Source organism: Eurosta solidaginis, chromosome 4, assembly GCF_040869045.1.
Source record: "Eurosta solidaginis isolate ZX-2024a chromosome 4, ASM4086904v1, whole genome shotgun sequence".
Lineage (NCBI taxonomy): Eukaryota > Metazoa > Arthropoda > Insecta > Diptera > Tephritidae > Eurosta > Eurosta solidaginis.
In genome coordinates, this window is record NC_090322.1 from 50,413,643 (window position 1) to 50,430,609 (window position 16,967).

General features: G+C 38.1%; 1 protein-coding gene across 3 annotated transcripts in view; it reads right to left on the reverse strand.

Moving 5' to 3' along the window:
- Window positions 1-16,704, reverse strand: part of LOC137249716 (zinc finger protein 141-like) — a 57,662-nt gene extending 40,958 nt beyond the window's left edge. For all 3 annotated transcript variants that reach the window (XM_067781494.1, XM_067781495.1, XM_067781493.1), the window contains exon 1: window positions 15,908-16,704. In XM_067781494.1, the coding sequence (XP_067637595.1) occupies window positions 15,908-16,593 (686 nt within the window). In that variant the 5' untranslated portion in view covers window positions 16,594-16,704. The remainder of the gene's footprint in view (window positions 1-15,907) is intronic.
- Window positions 16,705-16,967: the final 263 nt, after the last annotated feature.

Consider the following 16,967-nt stretch of genomic DNA (forward strand, 5'->3'; position numbering starts at 1 on the left):
CTTGTATAGCTGCATCAGTCTTGAATATACTTTTGCCACTATACGTAATGCAATACTTGCCTATCTAATTTAAGAGATACAAGCTAATTTAATTTGCCGGCGTTTTATCGATAAAAAATGGGAACTATTTCGCTTAAGGATGGAGGAACATTTATCAACATGTATCATTAAGAAGGAACAAGACAGTACTGTGTTGATTGGAATCTGGTGCATTCCAACAACGTAAAAAACATGCTTTTTCATGAGTCACTGACCGGAATCGTATGCATTCCGGCAGTATAATCTTATGGGTCAGGCATCGAGCTGATTGGAATCCGGTGCATTCCAACAACACAGGTCATGTTACTTTTTTATGCCTTGTGATGACGTATCCTCATTACACTACTCTTAGCACTGCCGGATTCCCATGACATGCTGATTGGAATCTTGTTGCATTCCAACAGGGAGATTGGAATCCACTGCATTCCGATATCATGCTGAGCGGAATCTGATGCATTCCGCCAGTATAAGATTTCGGCATAAGATCTTATTTCTACTCATATTTCTTATTATTATTATATTTTGAAATTAAATAGTAATGTTCACTAATATTTCTTTGTTTGTAATATAACATTGTTGAAATCTCGATATATCTTAAATTTTATCTTTTGAGTTGTATATTTATATATCTTTTATATTATGCAGTCGACCATAGTTTGTCGTCGACTTTAAATAATAAATAAATAAATAAAAAAATATAAAACTGATTTTACATTTCACTAAACTTACATTATTGACAACATTAAATTCGTCTAGTTGTTGAACACATATAAACATATATACACATAACATTAACAAACAGATACATTTTGTAAAAAAAATTAAACCGCACAACACGTCTTTATTCGTCAATATTTTGCATTGACTGTGATCGTTGTAGCATAAGCGCAGTTTATGTTGTCGACGTCTTCTTTGAAGTTCATCGCTGTATGTATTTGTTGCTGTATGCGCAACTCTTCTAATGTCATCCTTCTTCTGGTTCTGTTCTCCACGTCTAATACTTTTGTTTCATCAAAATTGGCTGTGTGTTTGTGATAGTGCCGTGGAGCTTTTGTTGTTTTTAGCATCTTGCTTATGCTCGTATATTCTCGTTCCTAACGATCTTTTCGTTGTTCCAATGTACACTTTATTTCTCCTTCTTTCCCATTCCACAGTGAAATGTACAATCAGTTTTATATGCAACATATTAATTTGCCTGTATTTAATAACTTTGTTTTTCGTATTTTCTAAAAAATAAATTAGAATCCTGATGAAGATGCGAATATGCGTCGATACGCGTTGATTGAAATAAAAAAGTAGATTTTATTGAGACAAACCGGCCGAAAAGCTCCAAATAAAACAACAAAAAAAAAATTATTAATTAAAAATGAATTAAACACACAAAAATTTTTCCTGAATTAAAATTTAATTTACAAAAAAAAAAAATTTTTTTAAATCAACAAAAAAAAAAAAAACCATAACATCAAATAAAAATCCAAAAAAAAAAATATAAGAATGCAAAAATTTTACAAAAAAATTAAAAACTAAAACTACGCAAAAAAACATGACCTTTAAAAAAAAAAACTATAAAATCTACAAAAAAATATACAAACATTTAAAAAACCCATCAACAAAAAAATTATAAAATTAATAAAAAAAACTAAAAAATCTACAAAAAAAATATCAAATCTATATACGATTTGGTGGTAGTTCATGGCGGTGTTTGTGCCACTGGCTAGTGCAGAAAAATTAGAAGAAATAAAAGCACTTAACAGAAAAATACAATAAAAAAGACTTAATAGAATACAGAAATAATAGGATCATGTAAAATTTAATAAAATAAAACAACGAACTAAACGGCAGCAGAAATAATATAATTGTGGAAAGAAAAACAACAAAAAATTCAAATAAATACTTTGAAGACTGTACCAAACATTTTTTTTTGTAAAACGGCACTAGCCACGCCACCAGCATAACGGCAAACCACCGTAAACCCATAAAGCAGCAGAACAGCAAGTCAACCTTTCATGGCAGAACAGCAAGCGCAGCAGCAGCAGCAAAACAGCAACCGAAGCAGCAGACCAGCAGCAGCAGCAACATAACAGCAAGCTATCAAGCGGTAACGAAGCGCAGCAGCAGTTGGTATGAAATAATTTTTGCATTATATACATAATATTAAAATAAATTTAACTTACATTTTTGTCAATTTCCATAGAATATTCATTATATTTTCTATCACAAAAAAAAAATTATTTCATATTAACCTTTTTCTGAATTTTCGACATCTACATAATAATACATTTCATATTATATTTCCAATTTTCAAAATTTACCGTAATTATCACCATACTTATTCAATTACATTAAACAAACACACAATTTCTTGAAATATACATACATATATACATGTGCAAAATGTGTAAAGGTAGGCACTGTGGGAGAGGGTCGGACAAAAACAGAAACTTTTTTAATCATCAATAATTGCTTTATTGGTTTTTGGCTTGTATAAGAGTTGCTGAAATTAAATAAATTTTTAAAAGTTTTCTAGTTTTAGTGGGCTACATCAAAAACAATACAAACAAAAAAAAAAACAAAAATTTTTTTTACTTGTCCTAAGCGGTGCGTTGCACGTTAAAAAAATAACATGATTACAATTTTTATTCAAAGCGGTGGTTCCATAATTAACCAAAAAGATTTTTTTTTTGCGTAAACGGTGGTTCCGTGAAAAACCAACGAAACTTTTTTTTTAATGCCGGTGCGTCCGAGGACATTCATATTACAAGTTTGAAAAGATGCGGTGCGCCCGTATCTATAAAAATAAAACTATACAATTTTAATAAAAACGGTGCGTCCGTAATAACACAAACACATTGAGATCTTTTTAATAAAGCAGTGCGTCTGTTATCAGCAGCCAAGTCCTTTTACCAAAATAAAATATTTTCCTTTGAAATAAAATTAGATTACTTCAATATACATTCAATTTATCAGTAAATATTCAGTCTTTCATTAAATTGTTGGATAATTCTTTCAATTTCACATCAACATTCAATTCAATTTCGGTTAAATTTTCGTAAGCAATTTCTATAAATTCGAAATCAGTTTAAATATTTCTTCTTTGCTTCCTACTACATATGTTTCTTAGAAACAAAAAAGTAGTTCCCAAAATTTCAGAGCAAGACGCAGATTCCGAAAATTCAGATTCCAATTCCAAAAATTCAGATTCCAATTCCAAAAATTTTAATTCCGAATGTTCCGATTCCGAAAATCTCGATTTTAAAAGCCCAGTTTCCGAAGGCTCAACTACAAATTCGCCCAGTACAATCAAAAACCTTGACTAGACTTACTTTGTCCGGAGAATTTCACGGATTTGAGGAATTGCCCGAAACACATATTTCAAATCCTCCTAATTCCGATACAAATATGGCAACTCCTGAGGAAAAAAGATCGTTTATCAGCATCTGCGCTGGTATTATGCGTGAAAATTATAGCGGTGAGCTCCTGGGTCTTGAATCTTTCATTAATAAAATTGAGTTAATCGAATAATTTGTCGACGAAAATTTAAATGGCACTTGTATTTCATATATTAAATCCAAACTCGGTGGTAAAGCTCGAGAAGCGATACCAACTCAAATACTTTCAGCTAATGATATAAAAATAGCACTACGTAACCGTATAAAACCCGACAACTCCAAAGTTGTGGCCGGAAAAATTTCAGCTTTGCAAGTTAATAATAATAATTACACCGATTTTGCAAAACGCGTCGAGGAATTGTCTGATTCTTTAGAGCGTTCGGTAATTATCGAAGGGATTACTCAGGCCAAAGCCCATGAAATGGCCATCGAGCAAACAGTTAACGTTTGCCGATTGAACGCAAAAACAAGTTTAGTCAAATCAATCCTCGCTTCAACCAATTTTTCTGATTCCAAGGACGAAATAGCTAAACTGATTGTAGAGCAATCAAATGAAATAAAAGAACGCCAAGTTTTAGCATTCAGGGCGCGGAACAATAACAATTTCAGAAATTTTCAAAGTAATAACCGAGGTCGAAATTCCCAAAATCAAAGTCGTAACTTTAACAATTATAGACAAAATAGACCATATTTTAGTATCAGTAACCATGGCAACAACTTCAATCCCGGCAATCAAAGGCAAAATTTCCGTTCCGGCGGCGGAAATCGGCATCAGTCTAATAATAATAATAATAGCAGCAATAGTCGTACTAGCAATAATAACGGTTCTAACACTTCCAATAATAGAGGTAGAAATGCAAGTGTCCGGACTTTAAACAGGGAAGCCCCTCAGGAGCGAACACTGACGGAGGACGAGACAAATTACTAACTGATTCAGCTCACAGTTTTTCTTCTAAAAACGTTTATTGTCTTAACTTAAATTATTCCGATTTTCTAACAAATTTTGTACATTTCTAGTCGATACACAAGCCGACATTCCGTTAATTAAAATTTCCTCTCTCAATAAAAATTTTTCAATTAATAACGATGATACAATTAATATTACTGGAGTAACTACAGATACAGTTTCTACATTAGGTACTTTTACAACTAACTTACACTTTTCAAATTTTTATATCAAACATACGTTGCACGTGGTAGACAATGACTTCAACATTCCATCAGATGGAATACTTGGTAAGGATTTCTTAAAATCAAATAAATGCGATATCAGCTATGCAACAAATTGCATTTCCTTCTGGATAGGCAATGAAAAGATCGTACTTCCCATCCTTCACGGAATGGAAATAGACTCAAAACCACTTTTCGTGGATTCTCAAGAGATTTCTCACGGTGTTTTCACAGCGAATGTATAGTTGATACCGGAAGTCCGATCATTAAAGTAATAAACACCACAATTAGCGTAAAATACGTAAATAACTGCAACATTCAAACAGAAACACTTTCTAATTATCACGTTTATAAAATCAATAACCCAGTAAAACAAAATAGTCGTATTAAAGAACTTAAAAGCATTTTAGAACAACAAATACCTAATTATGCTGAAAATAAGCTTATTAACTTATGTTTAGAATATTCCGAAATTTTTGCGCTAGACAATGATAAAATGACAATAAACAATTTTTATGAACAAAAACTAAGACTAAACGATACGACGCCAGTATACATTAAAAATTACCGCCTACCGTACTCTCAGCGCGAAGAAATAAATAAACAGGTTAATAAATTATTGGAAAACGATCTGATCGAAAATAGTTGTTCGAATTATAACAGTCCCTTGATTTTGGTACCGAAAAAAGACCTAAATGGCCAAAAATCGTATAGAATGTGCGTTGACTATAGGGCTGTAAATAAAGTTAGTTGCTGATAAATTTCCTTTGGCACGTGAAGACGATATTTTGGATAACCTTGGCCGTGCGAAATTCTTTTCTACTTTAGATCTTTTTTCGTGTTTTCACCAAATTCCACTTCACACAGATTCAAGAGACATAAATCCTTTAGTACTGACCGCGGAGCTTTTCGATGGAAGGTGCAACCATTTGGTTTAAACGTGGCTCCAAACTTATTTCCATGAATGATGTCAATTGCATTTTCTGGTATTTCACCCAACCAAGCCTTTATGTATGTAGACGATATAATAGCAATTGGATGTAGCGAAGCACATCATCTCACCAATCTAAAAAAAGTTTTCGAGACCTGTAGGAAATTCAGCTTGCGACTTAACCCAAAAAAATGTAAATTTCTTTGACCTGAAGTAACTTTCTTAGGGCATAAATGCTCAGCAAATGGGTTCCTAACAGACGATTCAAAAATTGAAGCAATTAAAAGGTATCCTAAGCCACGCGATAAAGATGCTGGCCGAAGATTCGTGGCATTTGCAAATTATTATAGGAGATTTATTCCAAATTTCGCTTCATTAGCAGCTCCATTGAACCGTTTGAGTAAAAAAAAGGTTGAATTTAATTGGGATACGGCATGTGAGTTAGCTTTCGATAAACTAAGAAAAAGTCTGATTTCTCCAAAACTATTACAATATCCAGATTTCACCAAAGAATGTTTAATTATGGCTGATGCTTCTAAGTTAGGTTGTGATGCGATACAAAATCATAATGGTAACGACTTGCCAATTTGTTTTGCTTCCAGAGCCTTTAGCAAATCGGAACAAAATAAAGGAATAATAGAATTAGAACTTTTGGCAAAATATTTTGCAATAAAGCAATTTCGTGCATATATCTATGGCACTCACTTCAAAGTTAAATCAGATCATCGTCCACTATTTTATCTATTTAATATGAAAGATCCGTCGCCGAAACTTTCCAGAATCCGTGTGGAATTGCCCGAATATAATTTTACCATAGAATATATTAAAGGAAAATCTAACGTAGGTGCAGACGCATTATCACGAATTTGAATTCAAGAACTTAAAAATTCCAATAATCAAATTTTAGCAGTACAGACGAGGTCTATGACGAAACGTCACGAACAACTACAGCAATCGGCTGAGGACATAAACGAAACAAATATTAAATTACAGGTATTCGACAAATTTTCATATAATTTTTCCAAGAAAATGCATAGGATAAAAAGCCAAATTTGTCATGACAACGATAATGATAAAATCAATTTAAAAATATATGCGCATTTAAAACATAAAAAACTCGAGTTACTTAGTATTGTGTGTACTAACAAAATAATGCAATTAGATGAATTATTAATTATTTAAATATTTTTCTATTTCAAATTTTAAAAGTACAGAGAATTCAATTTTAAAAAATTTACAAATACTATTAAAAGAGCCTGTCGAAACAGTTACGGACAACGACAAAAAACTTAAACTAATGGAAATTTACCACAATGACCCGATATCAGGTGGTCACTGCGGAAATAAAAAGCTTTACGCAAAAATACGTACAAAATATTATTGGAAAGGTATGACCCGTGATATTGCCACATACGTCAAAAATTGCAAAAAGTTCCTTTTGAATAGTCAAGCCAAAAACCAAAGAAAATTTGGTGCTTACACCAAAACCCTGCAAGCCTTTCGATGTCGTAGTTATAGATACAATAGGACCTTTGCCTGAGTCGAATAATGGAAATAGGTTCGCGGTTACCATTATGTGCGACTTAAGCAAATACCTAGTTACAATATCAATCCCTGATAAGACAGCAAAAACAATTTCAACTGCCATTTTTGAAGGCTTCATCCTCATTTATGGCATAATGAAATCAAATAAAACCGATTTAGGAACCGAATATAAAAATGAAATTTTCTCTGAATTAACTAAACTCCTAAAAATGGAACATAATTTTTCTACGGCTTACTATCAAGAAACCCTAGGTACAGTTGAAAAAAATCATCGGGTATTTAATGAATATTTACGAGCTTTTCTAAATGATAACTTCCCCGAATGGGACGTGTATTTGAAATATTTAACATTTTTGCAGAATACAACTCCTAGTACAGTTTTTGATAATGGATTTACTCCATACGAATTAGTATTCCGTAGAAATGTTACTTTACCAAATGAAGTTAAAAAGGAACAAATCGATCCAATTTACAATGTTGAAAATTATGAAAAAGAAGTAAAATATAGACTACAAAAAACACATAAAATAGCAAAAGATTTAATTAGCAAACATAAAATTAAAAATAAGGATCCATATGATAAGAGGGCGCGTCCGTTAGCTATTAATATAAACAATAAGGTAGTAGTACAAAAAGAACCTAGAAATAAACACGAAAGTATTTATCAAGGACCATATATAGTCACAAAAATTGATGGAGTTAATGTCACGGTTTTAGATGAAATGAATAAAAAGGAAAAAACCGTTCAGAAAGAACGAGTCAATAAGGTAAACTAAACATTTTTATACAAATTTACAAACTGACTTTTAACTAGTTTAAATCTTCATTACATTCACTTCATCTCAAACTAAAATCTTTATTAATAAACGAAAACAAAAAAAAAAAAAAACTTTAAAGCTAGGAATTTTAAGTTACATTACAATCGGCATGCAAATAATACCAAATATTTAATATGCATGCATTATTTGTCATAAATATATAATACATTAATTTAATGCAATAGAAATTAGAAAACAAATTACATGTAAGTAATTGAATTAATATTATAATATTAACAAAATTTCATATGTAAAAAGAAAAAAATTTTTCTGATTGAACGAATGAAAAAAAGGGGAGGAACACCCTAATATCATACATTCATTCAATCAAAACAATTTAAGTCATAGGAACAAGAAGAATATGACAAATCTGATCAACTTGTCAGATACTTCTTTTTTCTAAGGAAGTGTGGTATAACCGCACTGCGTTAAGGCTCCATTACTGATACTTAGCATAGACTTGACTTGACTTGGCGTAAACTTGGCAACTTAGCCACGATTATACTCCACTTGGCGCATAAAATCTGGCATCATAATCAGCGTTGAAATTTATTTTTAAATAAATGTCAATTTGTATGACAAAATGTCAAAATGAAATGGAAACAAACAAATGGCATCTCAAAATGTAAACGTCACTTAGAACTTACATAGAAAATCAAAATTCAACAGACTTCAAAGTCAAGTTAAGTTTTGAGTAATCAGTAACATGCAATGTTAATTTAACAGAACTGTAAGTGACAGCTCGCAAGCCAAGTCAAGTCTATGCTAAGTATCAGTAATGGAGCCTTAAAGCCCCCATTACTGATACTTAGCATAGACTTGACTTGACTTGGCGTAAACTTGGCAACTTAGCCACGATTATACTCCACTTGGCGCATAAAATCTGGCATCATAATCAGCGTTGAAATTTATTTTTAAATAAATGTCAATTTGTATGACAAAATGTCAAAATGAAATGGAAACAAACAAATGGCTTCTCAAAATGTAAACGTCACTTAGAACTTACATAGAAAATCAAAATTCAACAGACTTCTAAGTCAAGTTAAGTTTTGAGTAATCAGTAACATGCAATGTTCATTTAACAGAACTGTAAGTGACAGTTCGCAAGCCAAGTCAAGTCTATGCTAAGTATCAGTAATGGAGCCTTTATCCAGCCTTAATGCATTGAACACACCACTGAGTGTAACTGGCATCGCTGTTGCTTTCAGCAATGAAAAATGATGGCAAAAACGATTTGTTTGAAATATTTAAATTAGTGAGTGCGGGTGTGAGCATTGGGCTGCATACCCACAATTTAGCGTGAGTATAAATCACACCAAAAATGGTTGGCGCTGAAAAGCCAACCTTTCATCATTTTCCGGCGGAGGCCCCAAATTTAGCGAGAGAACGTGACCTTATATGACAGCTCGATCCCGGCGACCCCTAAATAAGGCATATAAACCAATTCATCAGATGGCTTGAGGATGAACACAAGCGGGCGAAATGGGAGAAGCATCTAAGTCGTTGTGACCTCTCTGCAGGTGTGGGTAAGCTTTGGTCCACCGTAAAGTCCCTATCGAATCCGTCCAAGCACAAAGACAAAATTTCCATCGCCTTTGGTGATAGTGTTTTCGGATACGAAAAAATGCGCGAGCGCTTTCTGCCGACAATATATAATGCATTCTACGGTTGGCAAATTTAGACGGAGGGCCAACAGACATGCTTAAAAGCCTAGGAAAAGAGGGTTTCAAATAATTAGCACATGTCTTCAACCTGTCTCTGAACAAGAAGAATTAAACAAGGGGTGCCACAGGGTGGTGTCCTATCCCCACTTTTGTTTAACTTCTACATATAAAAGCTGCTTTCGCCACCAGAAGAGTTACTATCGTTTCCTAAGCCGATGACTGCACAATAATGCCCACAATTTTCAAATAAATACATACATATATACATACAGGCCCAGGCCCACAGATCGATGAGCTTTGTAACAAAATAAATGGAGGTACCCTGATCTTTCCAGTTTTTTCACCTCACGAAACCTCCCATTATCACCAACTAAATCATCGGCGACCTTATTTACAACATGGACGTCCCAAATGTCGACCATTTTGAACATCCACGTCAATGGCACTGTCTTACACCCGTGACGTTCGAACAGGATCTACATTTTGCTGAGCATGCAGCCGCAATTGTACCGAAAATGCAGAGCCGTAAATATAAAATAAATAAATGTAAGGCGCGATAACCTCCGAAGAGATTTTAGGCCGAGCTTCTCTTCCAATTTGCGTCGTGCTCCTTTTTAATTTTTTCCCTTTAAAAAATTTTCTTCTAATTGAAAAACCTTATATCATATAAATTTTTTTAGTAGTCATGCAAAAAACCTTAAAAATCAAAGTCGAAAAGAAGTAAAAAAAATGAAATTTCGCAGGCTGGAAAATAATTCTTTTGGGTATGCGTAGTGGAACTTTTTTTCCTGAACCCAAATCCTATCGAAAAATCGATGGCGCGATATCGGTTAATAAATCGACCCAGTCTAATGTATATATGTGTCACCTTAAAGGTTGAATCTTCTTGTATTAACGATAAAGACATTCCCCGAAGGCTTTGGGGAGTGTTGTCGATGTTAATAGTGTTTTTAGTCCGAATATAAATCGACAAATTTTCCTTGGAATAAGGCTTAACGGATAAATTGCAACCACCAAAAAATTATAAACAAACACTGCTACAACAACAACAACAACAACATAAACAAACAGCCTTGTTTTGCACTTAACTCTAAGTTGTAACTTCGTTCCAATATGTCACCCATTTTATTGTAAACAGATGTATGTATGTAATTCAAAATTTTATGTTGTTGGGAACAACGCAAACAAAGTTGTTTTCATAGACTTCCATTATAGAATTGAGATTCAAATATATGTCCGCTATTTTGGTCTTTCTGAGTATTCTATAAATGTCAGCATAATTTTCTTAGTTGCTTTTGTTGGTATATCGAAAAATCTAAAAAAGTCAAAATTTTGAGTTGAATCAGTTTACAATTAAAGGTGCGGTGTAGTAGGGCTTCGATATTTGGACTATCGGTTTCTATCACAAACAGAAATTCAAACATAATATTGTATAGCCCTTTTGGCGGTTATTGCTCTATTATTAGCCGAAACTACGCGAACCAAAAAAAAGTTTTCGAAAAATTTGAATAATCGAGAAGTATCAAAATTTGCAGTAAAGGCTCAAAGTATGCAGTTTTGTAGTCCACTCAATTTTAGTCTATCAAAGTAGAAGCAATGATTCTATCTAAAAAAGGAGCGCTTTTTTCTTACATTTTCAAATACTATTTTCTACGTTGAATGCGTTCCAATTCGAGCATTTTCCGAGCCACCCTAAGATGATGCGGGCATTGCGCTGGGTATCCCAACGCAGCTCCTTATGGTATCCTATGCGGACTGGGGACAGGCTAATAGGTGCGATATATATACATGCGCTTCCCAAGGCAGTCGGTTCTATGTACCGGAGCGACTCGGGATTTTTCCCGACCAAGGACTGTCATTTCAGTGTGACCCCATCTAATTTGTTTCGTCCCTCCCACAAATTGTCATCCTCACAGCAGCTCCTTGCAGCAGGACTGCTCCATATTCTCTTACTCCGGGAAGGCATCGAATCCAATCCGGGTCCGTCTCCTGACCCCGGTCCTGAGAAATGGTTTTGCTGCATCTGCCGGAAAAGAATCTTTTTAGGACGGTTATACTCTGTTCAGAGTGTCTCGTGCAAGGGATGGTTGCATCGGACAGGTTGTTCTGGGCTTGATCCCAAAACCCGACGTCCACGTAACTTTTATAAATCTTTTGTGGTTCCTTGCTGTTCACGCCCAAGGGCGTCCCGTAGTCTACGTCTAAGCGCCCCCCTCACTACCTTCCAGCAGCCCCGCTGCTCAGCAAGCCACAACAAGTACCCGCTGCTGCTCGCGCCCCACGGCGCCAACAACTCAAACAGCTGCTACCACTCATAACTACAATCTTCGTTGTAGAGTCGGAAGCAATGCTGAGCAACAGCCCCTGCCCCCGTCTTCTCCCCCCCCCCCTCTTTTCCGGCAGCAATCGTGTAGGTCAGGGAAACAGACTCTTAGTCCCTACCTCCGTTTGCACCGTTTGCCAGCACAGTATATATATGTTTGCGACATCCGCCCAATGCAGCTCCTGCCTTGGGTGGTGCCACTTCCCTAGATGTTCTGGTCTCTGCGACGGCAACCCCCCGACGGGTTTCATCGCGCCATGTTGCCAGGTCGCAAACCCAAATCATCCGGGTACCACAATGCTTGCCCAAGGACGCCCAGTCGTAGGGCCACAACAGCAATTGCGTCCTGGCCTTCCCCAACCCAGGCGTAGTCACCCGTCACTTACCCCCAGAGTGGCGACGTCTCCCCTTATGCACTTCAGAATTCTGAAGTTAAACTGTAATGGACTAACTGGGAAGATTACGGAGATAGTCGATTTCATGAAGCGGCACAATATCCGCATTGCTGCGATTCAAGAGACTAAACTCACAGCAAGATCTGCATTGCAGACCTGCTCTGGGTATAACGTCCACAGGAAAGACCGCGAGAGCGGAAATGGAGGCGGTTTCGCGTTTATCATACACCACTCTGTGCAATATTGTATATTTGATCCTGGCATCGACCGCAGGGACAATGTCTTAGAACGTCAAGGCCTATCTGTCCGGTCAGGCGATGCAAACCTAGAAATCATCAACATCTACATCCCTCCTGCCACCTGTTGCCCCAGTGGATACCGCCCTAATATCAGGCCCTTACTCACTGGCAACAATCGCATTATCTTAGGCGATTTCAATGCCCATCATGATCTATGGCATTCAAACTTGCGGGCGGACAGTAGGGGTGAGATGTTGGCGGATCAAATAGAAGAAACGACGTTCTGCACAATAAACGGAGACGCCCCCAAACGTATGGTAGGAAGCTGTCACAGCTCGCCAGATATCTCAATCGTGAGCGCAGAACTCGTAAACTGCGTCAACTGGCAGCCGATGGTAACATTGGCATCCGACCACCTGCCCATACTTATTTCGCTTGAGCGTAACGCCGACTTCATCGTCACTGAAAAACGCACTTTCATAAACTTCAAAAAAGGAAAGTGGGAAGAATATAAATCCTTTACAGACAGCCGCCTAGCTGCCCTCCCTATCCCGACTGATGCCCGCCAAGGGGAGCGTGCCTTCCGTAAGGTCATTAAATCCGCCTCGTGACATTTCATTCCAGCCGGGAGAATTCCCGAAATCCGGCCCCACTTCCCGGCGGAGGCCGCAAACTTAGCGAGAGAACGTGACCTTATAAGACAGCTTGACCCAGGCGACCCCCAAATAAGGGGGTAGATGAACACAAGCGGGCGAAATGGGAGGAGCACCTAAGAGGTTGTAACCTCTCTACCGGTGTGGGTAAACTTTGGTCCACCGTAAAGTCCCTATCGAATCCGACCAAGCACAAAGACAAAGTTTCCATCGCCTTTGGCGACAAAGTGCTGTCGGACGCGAAAAAATGCGCGGGCGCATTCTGCCGACAATATATAATGCATCCTACGGTCGACAAAGATAACCGGAGAGCCAATAGACGCGCACATAAACACAAATTCAGCGCGTCACCAATCACCATCGCCGCTAAAGAGGTTGAGGACGCCATTGGTCGTGCTAAACCATCCAAAGCAGTGGGCCCAGACGGCATAGCCATGCCGATGCTTAAAAACCTAGGGAAAGAGGGGTTCAAATATTTAGCGCATGTCTTCAATCTGTCTCTTTCCACCTTTGTCATACCTGAGAAATGGAAAATGGCCAAGGTGGTCCCGCTACTAAAGCCTGGGAAACCAGCTAACATAGGTGAGTCGTATCGTCCGATATCTCTCCTATCGCCGGTGGCAAAGACGCTTGAAGCCATTTTGCTCCCTTATTTCCAAGCTAATTTGCAGCTAGCCCCTGTTGTTGTTGTTGTAGCAATGCTCGCCCCACCTAATAGCCGCGACCGATCACAAATTGTCATCAATATCCTCTAACGGGAGTCCAAGGAAACTTGCCGTTTCAACAGGGGTGGACCATAAGGAAAGGGGTGTTAGAGGAGTTGGTTCCACATTACAATTGAAGAGATGGTTGGTGTCATGTGGGGACACATTGCAAGCGGGGCATACATTTTGTATGTCGGGGTTGATTCTGGATAGGTAAGAGTTTAACCTGTTACAGTATCCAGAACGAAGTTGAGCAAGAGTGACACGCGTTTCCCTGGGGAGTATGCGTTCCTCTTCCGCAAGTTTTGGATAATTTTCGTTAAGTACTGGATTCACCGGGCAATTCCCGGCATAAAGGTCCGACGCCTGTTTATGGAGTTCACCAAGGACCAGCTTGTGTTTTTTCACTTCATACGGCTCGGTTCTCAGGTGCCGTATTTCCGTATTTGCAGCTAGCCCCTCATCAGCATGGCTTCAGAAAATATGGAACTACCACCGCGCTGAATGCCATTAGCACCCAGATAAATTGCAGTTTAAATCAATACCCCCCACCATAGAACAGTACTCGTAGCGCTAGACGTATCAAAAGCTTTTGATACGGTCAACCATGGCTCGTTACTGCAGGACCTGGAAGGGTCTACCCTTCCCCCATGTCTTAAAAGGTGGACCGCAAATTATCTGGGTGGTCGGCAGGCATCGGTGCAATTTAGAAACGAAACATCAAAACCAAGGAGAATTAAACAGGGGGTGCCACAGGGTGGTGTCCTATCCCCACTTTTGTTTAATTTCTACATATCTAAGCTACCTTCACCACCGGAAAGAGTCACAATCGTTTCCTACGCCGATGACTGCACAATAATGGCCACAGGCCCAGGGCCAAAGATCGATGCGCTATGCAATAAAATAAACGGCTACCTCCCTGAACTCTCCAGTTTTTTCGCCTCGCGAAACCTGGCATTATCACCGACTAAATCTTCCGCGACCTTATTTACAACATGGACGCCCCAAATGTCGACCATTTTGAACATCCACGTCGATGGCACTACGCTACCGACTGTCCGACACCCCAAAATCTTGGGTGTGACGTTTGATCAGGATCTACATTTTGGTGAGCACGCAGCCGCAATTGTTCCGAGAATTCAGAGCCGTAACAAAATCCTCAAATCCCTCGCTGGCAGTACTTGGGGAAAAGATAAAGAAACGCTCATGACTACATACAAAGCAATTAGCCAGCCGATTACGTGCTACGCGTCACCCATATGGTCGCCAAGCCTAAAAATCACCCACTGAAAGAAACTACAGGCCTGCCAAAATACTGGTCTCTGAATCGCCACGGGCTGTCTTCTTATGTCCCCAGAAAACCATCTGCATAATGAGGCGAGAATACTCCCCATCAGGGAGAGAAATGAGATGCTGGCCAAACAGTTCCTGTTGAATACCCAGAAACCTGGGCATTCCCAACAGACATCTGATTGATGAACCAGCACCGCCTAGGGGCTTAAGGAGTCATCTCCGAAAGCATTTTGAGGAAATACGGCACCTGAGAACCCAGCCGTATGAAGTGAAAAAACACAAGCAGGTCCTTGGTGAACTCCATAAACAGGCGTCGGACCTTTATGCCGGGAATTGCCCGGTGAATCCAGTGCTTAACGAAAATTATCCAAAACTTGCGGAAGGGGAACGCATACTCCGCAGGGAAACGCGTGTCACTCTTGCTCAACTTCGTTCTGGATACTGTAACAGGTTAAACTCTTACCTATCCAGAATCAACCCCGACATACAAAATGTATGCCCCGCTTACAATGTGTCCCCACATGACACCAACCATCTCTTCAATTGTAATGTGGAACCAACGCCTCTAACACCCCTTTCCTTATGGTCCACCCCTGTTGAAACGGCAAGTTTCCTTGGACTCCCGATAGAGGATATTGATGACAATTTGTGATCGGTCGCGGCTATTAGGTGGGGCGAGCATTGCTACAACAACAACATATATATACATGAAGCAAAAATCAATATAATCCTTATCCTACTTACGGCACAGTTACTTTTTGCTTTTCCGTTGTAAATTCTTCTTTGTTCAAAAAGGTTGTTGAATGGATTGTGCCGCTATATTCAGTACTTCCTTCATCATCTTCAATGGGCTCGTTTTTGATAAATTCGCTTAACTCGCCTTGCGAATTTTCACAATAATCCAGTAATTGTTCGTTTTTTAGTAAATGCTGAGCAGGACTCCATTGTGCTGATTCCGACTCAATCGCTTGCTGTCTGCCTTCAAGAGCCGTTTCTGTTTCTGGAAGTTCGTTTTGAGCAGTGCATTTGGGCTGGCAACTGCTCAACGGGTACGAATCTGTGTCACTTGGTAATACTTTATCTTCAATTGCTGCCTCCATTGACATGTTTAAACCATCCCATTTTTTAGAAACCATTTCTCGCATCTTATGGTCGGATTGCACGCACAATTTTTGGAACCGATACACACTTATCAATTGGTGCAAGCATTTACAACACATTTTTTTTGGTAGCTCGTCACTTAGCTGCACTTCCACTATTTGGGGTATTGTGCTGGATAACAAGGCAGCTACTCGTAATTCGTCGCATTCCTCAATAGTTTCAAAGATAGATTGGTGTTGTGGTTCAGTGCTGCCTTCAGGCGTGAAGGCTTCCAGTTTAATCATACACGTCCGACACAGGTAACCGATATATAGATCATTTGTATCCATTTGAGGGACTGTATCTGCTTCAGTAAAAATTATAAAAACACCATAGTAAAGCACTAGGGCGACTTAAAAATGAAACGATACTAGAAAATAAAATTTGGTATTCACACTTTAGACCCGATACCAAGAAAATTTGTAGTCGATACTTTTGCATCGAGTACTCAGTATTTTTGCATCGACTACTCAGGTATCGGACAAAAGTAGTTGTATCGACAAACACTCCAGGGTTACTATCATTGTGAATGATGACTAAAGCTCCCATTACTGATACTTAGCATTGACTTGACTTGACTTGGCGTAAACTTGGCAACTTAGCCACGATTATACCCCACTTGGCGCATAAAATCTGGCATCATAATCAGCGTTGAAATTTATTT